Source organism: Leptidea sinapis, chromosome 28 (assembly GCF_905404315.1).
Source record: "Leptidea sinapis chromosome 28, ilLepSina1.1, whole genome shotgun sequence".
Taxonomy (NCBI): domain Eukaryota; kingdom Metazoa; phylum Arthropoda; class Insecta; order Lepidoptera; family Pieridae; genus Leptidea; species Leptidea sinapis.
Genome location: NC_066292.1, coordinates 2,400,411 through 2,416,456, shown reverse-complemented (window position 1 = coordinate 2,416,456; position 16,046 = coordinate 2,400,411). Strand labels below are relative to the sequence as shown.

At 32.8% G+C, this 16,046-nt stretch overlaps 1 protein-coding gene across 1 annotated transcript; it reads left to right on the top strand.

The window, feature by feature from the left end:
- Positions 1–413: 413 nt before the first annotated feature.
- On the top strand, positions 414–15,127 carry LOC126973162 (uncharacterized). Its single transcript, XM_050820372.1, has 5 exons — positions 414–594; positions 5,296–5,487; positions 7,460–7,604; positions 13,191–13,324; positions 14,838–15,127. The coding sequence occupies exons 1-5, from the start codon at positions 538–540 to the stop codon at positions 15,051–15,053; spliced, it is 744 nt and encodes a 247-aa protein (XP_050676329.1). The 5' UTR covers positions 414–537; the 3' UTR covers positions 15,054–15,127.
- The last annotated feature ends 919 nt before the right edge of the window (positions 15,128–16,046 follow it).

The following is a 16,046-nucleotide window of genomic DNA, read 5'->3' as shown; positions in this document are numbered from 1 at the left end:
TCGTTTGAGATCCGCTAAATTGTCGTTGAAGAATAATGAATAATACTTTCTAAATAAAACACTTTTAACGGATTAAATCGCGTATAATTGTAACTGTTTTTACATTAGATTTTTGCGTAAAAGTTACATTTTTATTTTAGCTAACCCGACGTTTCAAGACCTTTCCAGATCTCGTTTTCAGGAGGACTATAAATGTAACTTTTAGTGTAATTCTAATGTAAAAACAGTTACAATTTCACGAGTCTTAATCCATTAAAAGTGTTTTATTTAAATGTGTAACACTCGCGTTAACCAAGGATAATTCTAATAAATAATACTCTTGTATTAGTGTGAACAGAAGCTTATGAAAACAATACACGGCTAACTCTTGTTGTGAAATGAAAGCAATTGATAACAAAGAAACAGGCATACGACCAGTTAGCCGCATACTAATTGGCTGCGAGTGGCTAATTCTAATTAGATCTCTTCAGTGTTTTGTCCAGAGATCTCATATTATTTGGATGTGGTGTTGTGAAATGTGAATCGTTCCAAACTAAAATGAATCGTGAAATACTTGTTGTTTTTGTTGCTTTGTTTGTCGTTTACACAATTCAGGTCAGTTATTAGTATTTAATGGAAAAGGCGATGGATTGATTAGAATATAAATTAAGTATATGTTAGGCATCTTTCTGTCAAAAGATATTTATTACTTGATAGTGTTTTTCCACTTTATGGAACCTAACCTTACATTTATTTAAATATACTGCCCCATCTTTATAGAATAAGATTTAGAATATTTCATTAAAATTTAAAGATCATTCTGAATGTTAAATAAAATTACATTTATATTTAATCAATCAATCGCCAGATGTTGCACAGAAGTGCCAAAAGCAAACTCAGAAAATTAATCATTTTATTTTATTCGCCCATATAAAAGATAAATTAATTCGTTAATTGATACGCCCTGCTTTAGTAGAGTATTGTAGGCAATATAACACCGCTTTGAGAAAAACAAACTTAGACATAATAAGGCATTTAATTTATCAAATTGAATCCTTTTCAGTGTCTTTTATATAAATTACTATCACCGCTTCCGAAACAAATAGCGCGCTGAGAAAGAGAGAAGACACGGCGCAAGAAAAAATACTGGTTCTGCTAGCGCTTTTTTTAACCATCAGATTAAATACAAACAGGAAGACAATCCAGCGTTAGTCCAGATTTGTCTCCCATTGATCCATTTCTAAAATCTTTATCAAAATATGTTTATTATCTTTCAATATCAGAAAATGTTTCTTGAACATATCGTAATCTTTATATCTATAATATCATCCGCAACTTTTGGATGTGTGGCGTTTCTCCACAGTGAGGTATTTAAGGAAAATTCTACTTACGAACAAACTACCTTACACGGAGTTTTCCTAGACACGCTTTTCTTACAAGAGAATGTAGGATGATCACTCACCGGACCTATGAGCTTGTTTGCCTTTCCCTACCATAAACAATGCTTTTATGAAATTTCGTGACATAATGATCAGAGACCCTAAGACCCCGATTACATCTCTCTGAACCCTTTAGTATAAAGCTTAAGATGGAATGTCTCATTTGCCTTTGATTAATATAAATTCACCACAGAACAAGTTAGATATTTCACAAACTTTGCTCAAAATGAATTTAACAAATCAAGATAAGCTGCAATGTTCACAATTATTTATTATTTATTTAAAGTTCTCGTTGGGATCTCCAGTAAATAACAAATCATAATACTCAATGCCAGAATTTGTACTTTTTCACTCATCTAAGAGTTCCCAATCGGTCTTCAAGACATGAACAGCCTTTTACCATTCCATTCTGTAATAATAACGTGTCTTTCTATAACCCAATCTATAGAATGCCCTGCTACTCCAAAATCGTGGAGTACCGTGCATCCACAGTTCATCTGTTTATAATCATTATTATTATTTCTTAATGAGGTTAAATTATTTAAAAAAATCTTATTATGCCCTATACTATAACTATTCATGTCTATTTATCCAAATATATATTTTCTTTTTCTTTTACAATATTGCCTAAAGATCGCTATTATGATTATAACTTTATAGTTACTCTTGAGGAGTTGCAGCCTATCTTGTATTCAGCTGATAAATTTCTTGTACGTTATATATTTGTTGTAATTCTGCTGTATGTATCTTTTAAAACAAATAAATCTTTTTTCTTTATATGTTATGTTAATATAAGAATAACGGCGATAAAATGCAAATTTACTACTGCATTTCACTATTATAAGAACCGCTACTTTTACAGCGTTAGCAAAGTTTGTGTATTTTTCTGTATACAATAGCAAGGTGCAAGATAAGTACTTGCTTTATCCAGTGTCGTAGAAAAGATTAGGCACGAAAAACTTTTGAGTGGTACGAATGGAAAAGTTGCAGCTGGAATTGTAACACTCTATTTTGGAACTGAAATACGTTGGTTCTTAGTGATAAAACCGTAACTACAGCCCGACCTTATTTCTTTTTTTATAACCTAATCGTAAAGTTTATGGCACACCATTCATTGATTGCTTTGTTTTACTCTTTAGTCAATTCACCAATATTACCGTTTAATTTTGTTTTCTATGTATCAATTCGTATTTTGAGCATTTTGCACATTTAGCACATGATGCGGCTACGTGGGTATCACAGAGGCGCCTTTTTCTGCCGTGAAGCAGTCATATGCAAGAATTATTATGTTACGTTTAAAATAACGCCGTAGAAATTAATGGGCTTACGGCCGTTCCCAATATACTAGGTATCTACAGATAGAGATAAATTACTACCGTCTACTGTTATTAATTAGCTGTCAATAATCAGAAGCTGTCCCAATATACCCGATAAGTCATTCTTATCGCTTTATATTGGGAATTGAATGTCGTGAATTTCCATACAAACTTCTATCGCTGGTGCTTACCAGCGATAGAAGCCATACGTCAGCCCATTGACAGACAGCGTGTACGGATAAGGTGAGTTAACGTCGATAAGTTTATTGGGACAAAAAAGTCAACGATAGTTACGATTTTTATCTCAAGTAGGAGATAGATTGATATTGGGAACGGCCGTTAGTGACTTAAGGAGACTTAACATCTTTGTTTCAAAGTGACAAGCGCAGTTATAGTGCATATCAGATTTTCATGAATCATCAGGCATTGTTATCATCAAGGGAACGTTTTGGTCGTAGAACTTACGAGCGATCGATTGTGTTTTTAACAATTTATAATATATAACCAATGATGTTCTATACATACGTCATAGTGTATAACCATTTATTTCTTCGTATAAACGACTCTATTGCACCAAGTTTACGTGCGTCAATTCATCTCTGTCTTGAAGCCAATATTTTGATCATTTCTTTCTCTTCACACGCCTTTTTAATGCTAATGCTAATATAATATGATAGCAATACAAGCCTTTTTACACGCTTTTTAATAGCTTCAACTGTATGTATGTTTGTTTCCTTATTTAGGCACGATTTCGACCCACTTAAAACGGCCAGATTTCGTTCAAGCTTCGTAGATTTATCGAGGACTGATGACAATACATTAATGTGATAAAATTATTCATTTTTTAAAGATTTTTGTTTAACTTATATAATTTTCAACTATCGTCTATATGGCAGGAATTGATGTTAATTTTAAATTTCAACTATTACCTTTAGCCGATTTATCTAATATTTGAAAATTTTCGAATACTGAAGAGAATTTTTATTTCAAAAATGCAAATTAAGTGCAAGTTAAGAAAACACGGTTTCTATAAGTAAACCAAACTAAAAATTCTATAAAAATATTTTTTAGTTGTTTTAAACTACTGTTATATTTTCACTCATTGCAATAATCACAATGCACGCAAAAAAACGCGAAATGCTGTGATCCATATCGAACGTGAAGTATACAGGATGTCCCAAAGTTATGGGACATGAAGGGAAAGTACCTTAAATGTCGAAGATAGGCTATTTTACTGAAAGAAGACTTTATGTTATTTTTAAAAGTTATCAATTCTGCATTCAAAGATTTTCTAAAAATTACTTGTCTCGTCTGGGAATCGAACCGACTTAAATGTAAAAAAAACACCCCTACTCTTACGATGCCAATCAAAAGAATGGCCAAAAATTAATAACTCTTCTTAAGTAACATAATATTTTATAATAGCCTATCTTCGATATTTAAGGTACTTTCCCTTCATGTCCCATAACTTTGGGACACCCTGTATAGGCTTGCGCTCCAGAATATAATATATCGAATGGTAAATATCAAGCGTGTACCACTTGCCTTTGAAAGGTGACGATATTATTTAAGGGTATAAGGGTATTCTAAATAAAGTCATACAAAACGTCACTTGAACTCGTGTTAATCTTTTTCACCCCAACACCAGGAATGTAAGATAGCAACTGCGCAAAACCGTCCAAAAGCAATTAAAATAAGCGCCATTTAACACTTTTCCAACTTGTGATAATATTGTAAACTTTAAGTAAAATGCTACCCTTGAAACAAATTACTTTTTATCAAATTTTTATTTTAACTTTAAATGTAGTATCTGTTTAAGTTGTTTATAATCTAGTTCTTAAACGGTATAAAAATTTTATTGTTAAATTTTCAATAATATAGTCGAATATGATATAACATAAGACATACATATCTAAAGATTACATTATGGCAAATAGAGAAAGTATAAAGGGCACTTTTTGGACACTTAAAGAACAAGAGGCCTTCCATCTTTAAGTATTAGGATAACGGGCGCAGTGTGATGTAATCATGGTCATATCGCGGTACGGTACACCACAATTCATTTTGTAATTCGATTTAAGATCATATTGTCGCTGTTATGGGCGAATTACGGTGCCTTATAAAAATAAACGGTATGTGCCACAATAGGCGAGATAAATAAAATACAAAAATACAAAATATATATCCTATATATTACTATAATTTTATTAATATAATATAAAATATATTAATAAAAGTGTATCATTAACAATGTATACGACTTTAACCGAGCGTGTCTAAATAACTACAAAATAAAGGGATCAGGCGCACAAAACAAATTTTCACTTCAATAATAAGGGTGGTTGAAAAACTTTCACAATCAAAGTTGGGTTTTATCACCAGATATCGATCAACATAAGCAATGTGGGAACTTTTAGCATAAATAGTTCAGATAAAACTTTGTTCCTCTCATAAAACAGTCATAAATAAATGTATTCCATTTTCCTCATCATTCTGAAGAAAAACAACTATTTGATTAATGATATTTTCAAACATTTTATGAGTGTAGCAAACGTTTTCAGACAACAGATTTCCAGGACAACTTAATAAATGGCTATCGAACCCTAATAGCGGATATTCAAGTCAGGACCCAAAAGTCTCGTGAGGATATGGATACCTTGGTATCTCAAATAAAGCTGCTTATGAAGAACGAAGCCGACAAAGCTATCAACTATATGACTGTTTACCTTGAACAGATATCACTCTACTTTCAGGTATTTATATATTTTTATATACTTAAGCATATAAAACATTTTTCATGACCTCTTTCGCGAAATTGGACCTGCCTAACTGGATTGTTTGTCCGAGGTAGACGTACTCGTCAACATGACTAACGTTGTACCGTCTAGGAAACACCATACCATAGTTGGCTGTAAGTGGCCGATAGTTCATTGAAAACAGCATTTTAGAGGAACGTCACATACCTTGATGGTAAAAAATATTAGGCATGTTTGTGACGTGTCGAACTAAGGTTGAATACAGCGGCAGGAAACAATTTAAACAGCTAAAAAAAAGCTATAAATGCGGTAGAAGACACACAATGATGCTAACTTATATAAATACAACTATATATATTTTATGTCCGCTAAAGTTTAACTCAATAGCAATCTAAGTTACTACAGAAAAGGTTAAGGTCGTGGATCATTAGGAAAATCCCCGGAGCTCTTAACTGAAGGACTGTACAAACTTTACATATTTCCAAATATATACCGTGTAACCCAACCCTTTGGTAACACAATTAATTAAATAGGCCAATTAAAGCAACTGTACCTCGTTGATTTGTCACAGTGCCCAAATCTTTTATTTGTCAAGCTTTCCCTCAATGGAAAGCGCATCATATTAGTATGAAAAGATTTGTAACAAGTCAGGAATTTTACTTACAAATGTAAAAGCTATATTTTATAGTCTTATTATTTCCCACGGCTTTTCTATTTTATGCGCGAAAAAAGAGCGTACACCTTCCTTAAAGGCCGGCAACGCTCTTGTGATTCCTCTGGTGTTGCAAGAGAATGTGGGCGACGATGATTACTTAATACCAGATGACCTTTGGCTTTGGGAGCATTTTGCATTTTGAGAGAGAAGAGTCGGCCCAAGAATTGGTCCATTTTTTTCGAGGTATTTGAAAAATGCCGTTTTTGGAGAGCTTGCATTACATAAGTGATGACTCATTATGAATCTGATATAGACTGAGATAGATTGTACTATTGTGGTACGATAATGTTGGTAGATTTTGCGTTTTTTTTAATGAAAATAAGGGACGAGACGAGCAGGACGTTCAGCTGATGGTAATTGATTCATCCTGCCCTTTACAATGCAGTGACGATCAGGATTCTTGAAAGACCCGAAAATTCTGAGCGGCACTACAACTGAGCTCGTCAGCTTGAGACAGAAGATGTTAAGTCGCATTTGCCCAGTAATTACACTAGCTACAGCGCCCTTCAGACCGAAACAGTAATGCTTATACATTACTCTTCACGGCAGAAATAGAAGTCGTTGTTGTACCCATAATCTAGCCGGCATCCTGTGCAAAGGAGCCTCCCACTGGTAATAATAGCGTTACAATAACTCTTCATTTGTCTTGTGCTAGTATTGCAAAAATAGCGAATAATAAATCGAATTGGCTTTTTCTTGACAATCATATGGCTATAAACTGTCCAGTACAGTAGCTTAAAGTAAGGATTCTGTGAAAATTAAATTATCCTTAAGTCATGGGCGCAACGCTTCGTGAAAGTAGTCGTATCAGATCTAACTATAGAATCAGCACACAATCAAGAGAAATAGTACTGGAGTTTCAGTTAGTCATACCTTATACAGAAATAGCTGATATATACAGAAATCGAACTCAGCATATATGTAATTTAAAAACAAATTCTAATTAGTATAAAAATAGTCCGTAGCGTGATATAGCATTGATTTCAATCAGGCATTTCTTCAAGAAAAATAGGCCAAGTCCGTACAAAATACACACAAAAAGAAAGTATTATTTTGTTAACATCAATAAGTAACACCACAAGTATTTTATAGCAAATAGTATATTATGCCAAATTTTGAAGTACTATCTCGAAGACTTGGCGAAAACTTTTAAAGTGATATGTCATCAAATTACCGCTCTTAACCCAATGCGAATCTTTATAAACATCCCGTTGTTAGTTCTAACAATAATAATTATCCCGTAAATCCTTTTAGGTCATAATTCACGACCGTAAACCACGGAACGGTACATATTGCAAGGAGAGCATCGTAAAACTACTGGGGGAAAACCTCCAACTTGCTGATGAGAACGTCACGCTCTGTTTAGCTTTAGGATACCAGAGGGTGCAGAGACTACCAGGTCAGTGTATAATTATTGTTATTTATTGGTTAGCGACTCCACCTATTAAGCTTGAGTTCCGGGTTCGAATCCCGGTAGGTGCAAACATTTATATTTTGAATACGGATGTTTGTTTCCGAGTTATGGATGTTTATATGTATTCATGTATGTTTAAGTAAGTATTTCGTATTGTATTAAAAATATCGTTGTCTTGCAACCCATAGAACAGGCTATGCCTAGTTATGGGCAAGATAATGTGTGTAAGAGTGTGTCCATATTATTATATATTATTGTTGATTAAATTTATTAAGCCATCCAGTCATCGCTTGAGCTCTGATTTACTAACACAGTAACACTAATAAATATTTTTAATGCTTGTAACTATATTTTGAGTACTTAATACGATTAAATGTTGTAAAAGCTATCAGTACCTCCGTTATAATAAAAATATGCATGGTGTCATGTACTGTTACACAGTACAGTAGTTTACAGTAAGGATGCTATTAAAATTAAATTTATATTAGATTATCCGTCCTTAAGTTATGGGCGCACTGCTACGTGAAATCAGTCGTATCGCGGTGTGCTACACCATAGTCTAAGACTTCGTATTGTACAACAGTCTAACGGCTCAGATCTAACTAAAGCCATCGGCACACGATTAAGAGAAATAGAACTGGAGTTTCAGTTAGCATATCTTTTACAGGAATAGCTGATTTAGGTCTGGCTAATAAGGCTCATTTTAAATTGAACTCAGTTGCGAGCTGCGGTGGACTAATAATACATTGCTATATCAGTCAACGCACACTACCATCTACTCGTACTTTTTTATGAAATACCTGCTCAGTGCCGAAAATTTTCTCGCTACTAAGCTGTTATTTTGTGGCAGTATTTGGCTGTATGTTGATTTAAAATAACTAATAATCGTTTAAAAGTATGTACAAAGTACGATTTCTTTTCATTCTACCAATTTCTTTTAAATTGCAGATATTTGAGTTTGATGTAAACTGATGTTTAAATATAATATTTAATTCTCATCTACACACGCTATAGTGCGTTACTTAGACAACAAACACATCTGAGCTGTTACACATTACAATTTGAAGCCTAACATTATATCGTATGACTCATTTAATTATTATTTATTTAATTAACATTATGTATTCAGCACGATATGCTAATTGGAAACTCATCCAAATGCAGGTTAATTACACTCATTTTCACCGTATCAAAATAATTTTATTTAACTATGATATAGTCACAATATATCTGGAATGAGATGTATTTTTGGTTTCAACATCTTATCTCTATTTTAAAATAATTTAGAATCCAACTGTTACGTTAACCTTCCATTGATCATGAAGCTGTATTGTAATATCAATCTTATTTCTACTCTATATAGTGCATAAAATCGCTTAACTGTGATCGTTTTCCCATAATTGAGTTGAGAAAGATATCACCAAAAAGTTTTTATAGATTACTCATTAAAATGTCGAAAGCATGAAATGGGTTAAAATATTATTTAATAATCACATCCCAAAGACAATAAGAGAGGTATCGTCAAATAGGAATTTCTCATCTAAATTGAAAATATACCTTCGTAAAAACTGCTTATATTCATTAGACGAATATTTTCAATTAAAAAATTGACAATTTTTTTAAATAATATAATATAATAATAAATAATACTGCTTCTAATCTTTTGTTAAATTGATGTTATGATTTCGAAATGTATTTTGTAAAATTTGCACGTCATAAATGTGGCAAACATGTACTTTATAATATTTATGTAACACCAATCTAACATGTGTATGCAAATAAAAACTTTGACTTTGACTTGACTTCGGATTGACGTTTTAGAATTGCGATTAAATATAGGAATTGGAATAATTTCGCAATAAGGTTTATATCTATATATTTTTATGCACAGAATAATCCTAATATTCGTTAATAGATATTGGAATTAAGCGATTTGATTTTATTTTGTTCAGTAACAAATACTCCAATAGTAAATAGCAATGGATGTCATTAGTGTGGGTGATTACCAGTGATTACGAAGCTCGATCGACGCGCTCGTTAACTGACACCTTGCTAAAGATAAATGACTCGTCGATTTCCCAACTAACCCTTAAACTTAATGCTTATACCTGTATTCAAAATCTGAAATTCAAACGGCAATTCTGTGAGATACGCTTATTTTCTTTAAAGAAATAAACATTGTAAAGGGCTCGATAAAGATTGCTTTGTATGTTTTTTTTTAATCTGTCAGTTATCACTGTTCATTGGTTATTCGAATTTATTGGATAAAAATCTATACCAGTAAATGGACGGCCGTGTAGAGATGTGTACTGTTAAACAGCTACAGCGCCAGTGACGCTTTTTTAACTTAGTCTGGCCTGTCTTCAGTACATCCCTATGACTATGAATCTGAAAAGGAGTATACCTGGGTACACCATTATATTTTTTATACCGAATTAAAAAAAAATATATATATATACAATTTGAAAAACATTAGAAGATCACTACTGGCCACTCCTAAACAATATTAGTATACATACTTATTACCTTGTAACAACTACCCTAACACTTTTATCTACATTGGCTCTATAATTATTCGTGCAATTCGTATTAACTTTCATAGATATTCAATATTCTATCTCTAATTTATAGTTATTGCAGCGGCTAGCAAGCGGCATTTCAGGTGGTGTTAGAATTAGTTCATCACATTCATTGTCTTCACTTGAACTCATTTTGTCAAATACAATTTACATTTCAAAATCAAAGACGAACAACGAACAACAATCATTTTTCCCGCGTTAAAGTGTTCATTTTTTTTCTTCTTCAATAAACAGCTTTCTATTTGCAAGCCAGTGCAAAATTTAAATAAAACCGTTGATAAGTTACTTCCTTGGTTGCAATGTTTCGGAGTAAAAAATTCTATTTTTCTTCGTTCTATTTTTAAATTACACGACAGATATGACCTTACAATGTTATTTATTTGGCCGCTAAACCACGACAGATACATTTTCATACAACTTTTGCCGGCCGCTGCTTGCTGTATTTAGCCAATACAGCAATTTCGATTTAATATCTCGAAGAAGGTTGTTAAAATAAGGCTCAAATTTCCATGCATATTTGAGAAAAACATATTTAGAATCCCGATTTTATTTACGTTTCAATATATCTACGTGATCATCTGTCACTTTCATACAAATAAAGATCTTGAAATAACCAATACGTCATGTTAAAGATGGAATGAAATATGAGATCACCAAATAATTATTGAAATGATAAGAGCAGGAAATGGATTAAAATCATGAGGATTGCTATTTACTAATAACAATTCACGAACAATTCGCCGAGATTCCTTACGAAATAATAATTTTCGTAAATACCCTGCGGTGCCCAAGAGGGAGTAATACTGAGAGAACGACATTTTTGAAGAATTATATAAATTGTTCGTATTAATCATTTAGAGCGACAATACAAATCGTATGTTGGAAATTCTCGACCTAGTTTCAATTGTTAACCAACTTAGGTGTATTTTGGGATGGCCTTCCTTGTTTACCCAGATGCATGTCCGTTACGACCAACGCAGGATGTAGTCATAACAAGCCATGTTGTTACAATAATATGGTCGCGTATGGTTGCCTACAGATCTCGGGAGTTCTATGTAACTCTAAAACCCATCATCATCACTATCAGCAGAACTGTATTCAAGGATTCTTAAAGTACCCCGATATTAAGATGTCATTTTATACATTTTACTCACTGACAGTAATGGATCGATATCCCAGAATATACTAGCGTATGAACGGCCTGACAACTCGATAATGAAAAACGAATGAATTCGTTGTGTACGTAGTCATTGAAAAATACTGTATTGATTAAAGAGAGACCGTTGAATTTCTTGTATGTTCTTCTCACGAGCTCCACTTTTTCGGAACGTATGGTAGATTCAGTAATTTAATAGAAATAATTATAATGAAGATTCAAAAGACCTCAGTTTATGCTACTTATAAAGTTTATTTTGACTTTGACTTTTAAAAAAGAAACACACTCAAAGTATAACATAGAATATACCTATAAATGCATTACGCGTTATTAGATGTGTAAAATATGATTTGCAATTAGTTGCAACTGTCGAAATTATCTGGAACTTATGCTTGAGGAACTATTACAGGATTTGATAGTAAATAGCTGTGGGATAGTTTGAATTATTATCTATTGTCTATAGCAGAACTTCAGGACCTATTTTAAGCCCGACTCGCGCATTGTAAGTATAAGATATGACATAGTTAAAATTTATATCGAGAAGTGCATAAGACTACGATTCATAACATACGGACGACCGATAAGATCAGGTCAGGAATATTAGTTTAGTATGCGTTACAAGATGCGTCTTACACTCGCGATTTGTATGACACTTTGTTTTAGTGTGCGTGTTTTGTTTTATGAAAATAAGGGATCAGACGAGCAGGACGTTCAGCTGATGGTAATTAATACGCCCTGCCCATTATAATGCAGTGCCGCTCAGGATTCTTGAAAAACCCCAAAAATTCTGAGCCGCACTACAACTACGCTCGTCACCATGAGACATAAGATGTTAAGTCTCAGTTGCCCAGTAATTTCACTAGCTACGGCGCCCTCCAGACCGAAACACAGTAATGCTTACACATTACTGCTTCAGGGCAGAAATAGGCACCTTTGTCGTACCCATAATCTAGGCGGCATCCTGTGCAATGGAGCCTCCCATTGGTAAAAGTGTGCATGTATTGCTAAATAGAGGTTAGTTATAAACTCATTTTTTTTACCATTTCACAGCTGCTGTCATAGTCTATCTAGACGCATAAATGATCTAAGGAATTAGATGAATTAATGTTTTTAAAATTAAAGTACACGATCCATATGTTTATTGTCAACACGTTAAATGTTTTAAAATTGAAAATATAAAAGTGAGACCTTTGCACTTTATATCACTGAAGATTGAATATTACATACTATGTCTCGTGCCAGAGTTTGGCGCGTCAACATCTCCTGAGGATGCCTCGTGTAGAGGCGAAACACGTGTCGAATTTATGAAGACAAATATTAGCGGAATAAATAATCAAGAAAACTCACAATATTTGGATGCTTATGGATTTAAAAATAACGCCTACTTGAGAACTTTTTTTATTACATAGTACCTAAAAATAATTTATAAGTTTTTCATTTCATAACAAAATCAGAAGAATTTATATTTTTTAACTTGATGGTTTTGTTTCGGGTATAAGGCCAATTTACATTATATATTATACAATTTTCATAGTTACTCGATACGGCGCCTTTTTATTCCGCCAGGCAGTATTGTGTTTCAGGTTTGCGGGGCAATTTTAAATAAGTCGGTCTGAAGGGCGCCGTAGCTAGTGAAATTACTGGGCAAATGAGACTAAACATATTATGTCTCATGGTGACGAGCGCAATTGTAGTGCTGCTCAGAATTTTTGGGTTTTTCAAGAATCCTGAGCGACACTGTATTATAATGGGCAGAGCTAAGCGTCCTGCTCGTCTCGTACCTAATTAAATCATAAAAAAATACTATGGTAATCCTAATAATAATTCTCTTTTCAGAAAAATTACAAGTTCACTTCGAAACATTGGAGAATCTCAAAAAATATTCGGCGTCTAAGTTGTTCGAGTGTCAGAAACAACAACAAGTCGGAGGCAACTGCTCTCACGAGAGCCAGGATCTCGAGCGGACTGTTGTGAGTTTTTCTTTTACGTATTTACGATATGGTGTGTTTTTATTGTAAGTTTAGATACAGACATTAAATCTTGAAGGATAACACAAAAAGTCCATTGAGTTTGTGATGTGAAACATTTTGGCATTAAAATCTACTTATTTGGCATCACGAAAAACGGTATATCAATCTCTCATGTCGTCATCCCCCCGGGATAATTTACGAATCATCGCCATCTATTTTTGAAATCTATTTTTTTAAATGAATATTTGGTATGGATACAGTATTCTATCCATGATACAAATTATTAATAGTAGTGCTAATTAATAATAATCTATTTTTCCTCCTCCATATTTTTATCAGGTTTGAATTTTATTAAATATAAATTTAAATATTCACCGTGAAGTTTCATATTACTGGGTCCAGTGACCTCAACTTATTTTCGCGGGTAGTTTTAAAAATCAATATTAACTTGTAAGGTTACCTATAAGGACTGATGAGAGCTGGTGAGAAATTTGTTAAATGATTCATAAACGATTTTATTCAGTTAGGGGCATATTCCCAATAAAAATTTTTATTTGATAATAGATGCTGGATACGGGATAATAATAATATTATTGTTATATTAAACTAACTGGTGACCGGTGCGCTTCACTTAACCTAAAAAAATGTACTTATATCAAATATAAAATTGCATATGAAAACTTAAAAAAATAATAATGAATTTCATTTTGTGGTTCAGTCACTGACCTGTATAAATACCACTGGAAAGACTGTTCTATATGTTTCACAGCAAATTTTTTGTCGGTTTTCCCTGTATATGCAATGGAATAATATCACAACAAAACTGTCAAATTACGCGTCAAAAATATATCCCAAAGAATTATTTACACACAAAAATAAAATTTATACATATAAATAAAATTGGAGTGTCTGTTCGAAATATTGAAATAACCGTTTTTTTACATGTATATGAAAATATATACACCAAAATAACATTTTTTTTTAATTTTGTCTGTCTGTTTGTTCCGACTAATCTCTGAAATGGCTGGACCGATTTTGACGGGACTTTTATTGGCAGGTAGCTGATGTAATAAGGAGTAACTTTTGTGTGTGATTTAAAACGGTTCAGTAGCTTAGGAGTTCATCGTGGCAAACAACGTGACACGAAATTTTTACGTAGTAAAAAGATATTCGTCATAAATTGTCGTTTGTGATGATTATTCTCGACCACTTGAATTCTAGCACTCGAAATTAAAAAATCGCCTCCCTATTCTGGCTTTTACCAGTTATAACCACTTGCCTTTTTTGTACATTTTAATGAGGCTTCTTCATCTTGATGGAGTGCCTTTTTTTGCCATTATGATGATCAAAGGCAGTAACTTAGGTTCTAAGTATTTAACTTATCTTCCTATAATTGCAAAGGACAATGAATTTTTATTAGAAATCAATTTATCTTTAAGTAGTATTTACGATATCATGATTTTATTAGTGCCTACAGTTTGAATGAAATTAAAATGTCATGAATTTGTTTTAGTTCCTGTATGAAACGTCACCCTTCCCCGTCGTAATGGCTGAAATAGCCATTCACGGCTTCAAAGAAGTGTCCGATTTGAGTGTTTGTTTGAAGGACATTATATCAAGAATGATGACACACTCCGTCAAAGTGATCGGTGATTTCAATAGGTGTATACATAATATTGAAATGCCGAAACTGAAATATTTACTAAAGTTCATGAAAAAGTATGCTTAAATTAATAATAATGTTAACCAGATTAATAAGATTATGTGTAAATGTGAGATAATTGTTAGTTAAATACAATAATTTATAACAAATGCTTTTTTTTATTTATTTAACATAATATAATAATAATAACTGTAATCTCCAAAGGTATATAAAATTATCTCAGATAATTTATACGTTTCGATAGAGCTTCTTGCTGCTAGACAACCGATGAAAACAGGCCAGGTTTATTACTTTAGTGTGCGTGACAAGCTTCTTCTTACATCGCGATTTGTATGTCACTTTGTGTTAGTGTGCGTACATTGCTCAAAATAGAGGTTGACTGTCAATCTAAATTTTTATCGACGTTTCCACAGCTGTCAAAGTCTATCAAGTATAAATGATCTAAGAATATGATATTGCAATCACATCTCTGGGTGAAAGGAACAGTGCGATATGGTTAGAGCTGTAGCAGACTTCTTCATGCCAATGACATTTCTTGTGATGGGTCGGAGGTGGGTATTTCTTTTAAATATGGCGAGGAAAGCGAAGGCTAGTGCATGCTTTCTGGTGTTGAGTGAGTATGTCATCGTGAATTCTGCTTTGATTGTTAAGTTTAATATAATGTCAAAGGCATTTATTTTCTCAAAATTGATTCCTTTAAAATTATTTTTGATGCCATTTCTAATATACTAGATATTGCTACCGCTTCGAAAACAAATGGCGCTCTGAGAGAGAAGAAGCGGCGAGAGAAACTCTCCCAGCATATATAATATCTTAAGAAATACCATCATATTATATTTGTTAAATATTCGTATAGTAAGAAAGAAACGAAAGTATGAAAACATGTTTATCTGAAACGCACACATAAATACAAAAGACTTAAAATAAATTTATAAATGAGACGAACAATAAATAAACAAAAGTAATATTAAAAAAATAATACCATACATAGTGTTGACTGAGGCTTCTAATTTACTCATTAACTCTTTTGAGGTTTTTTTTATGATTTATTTGCTAGTT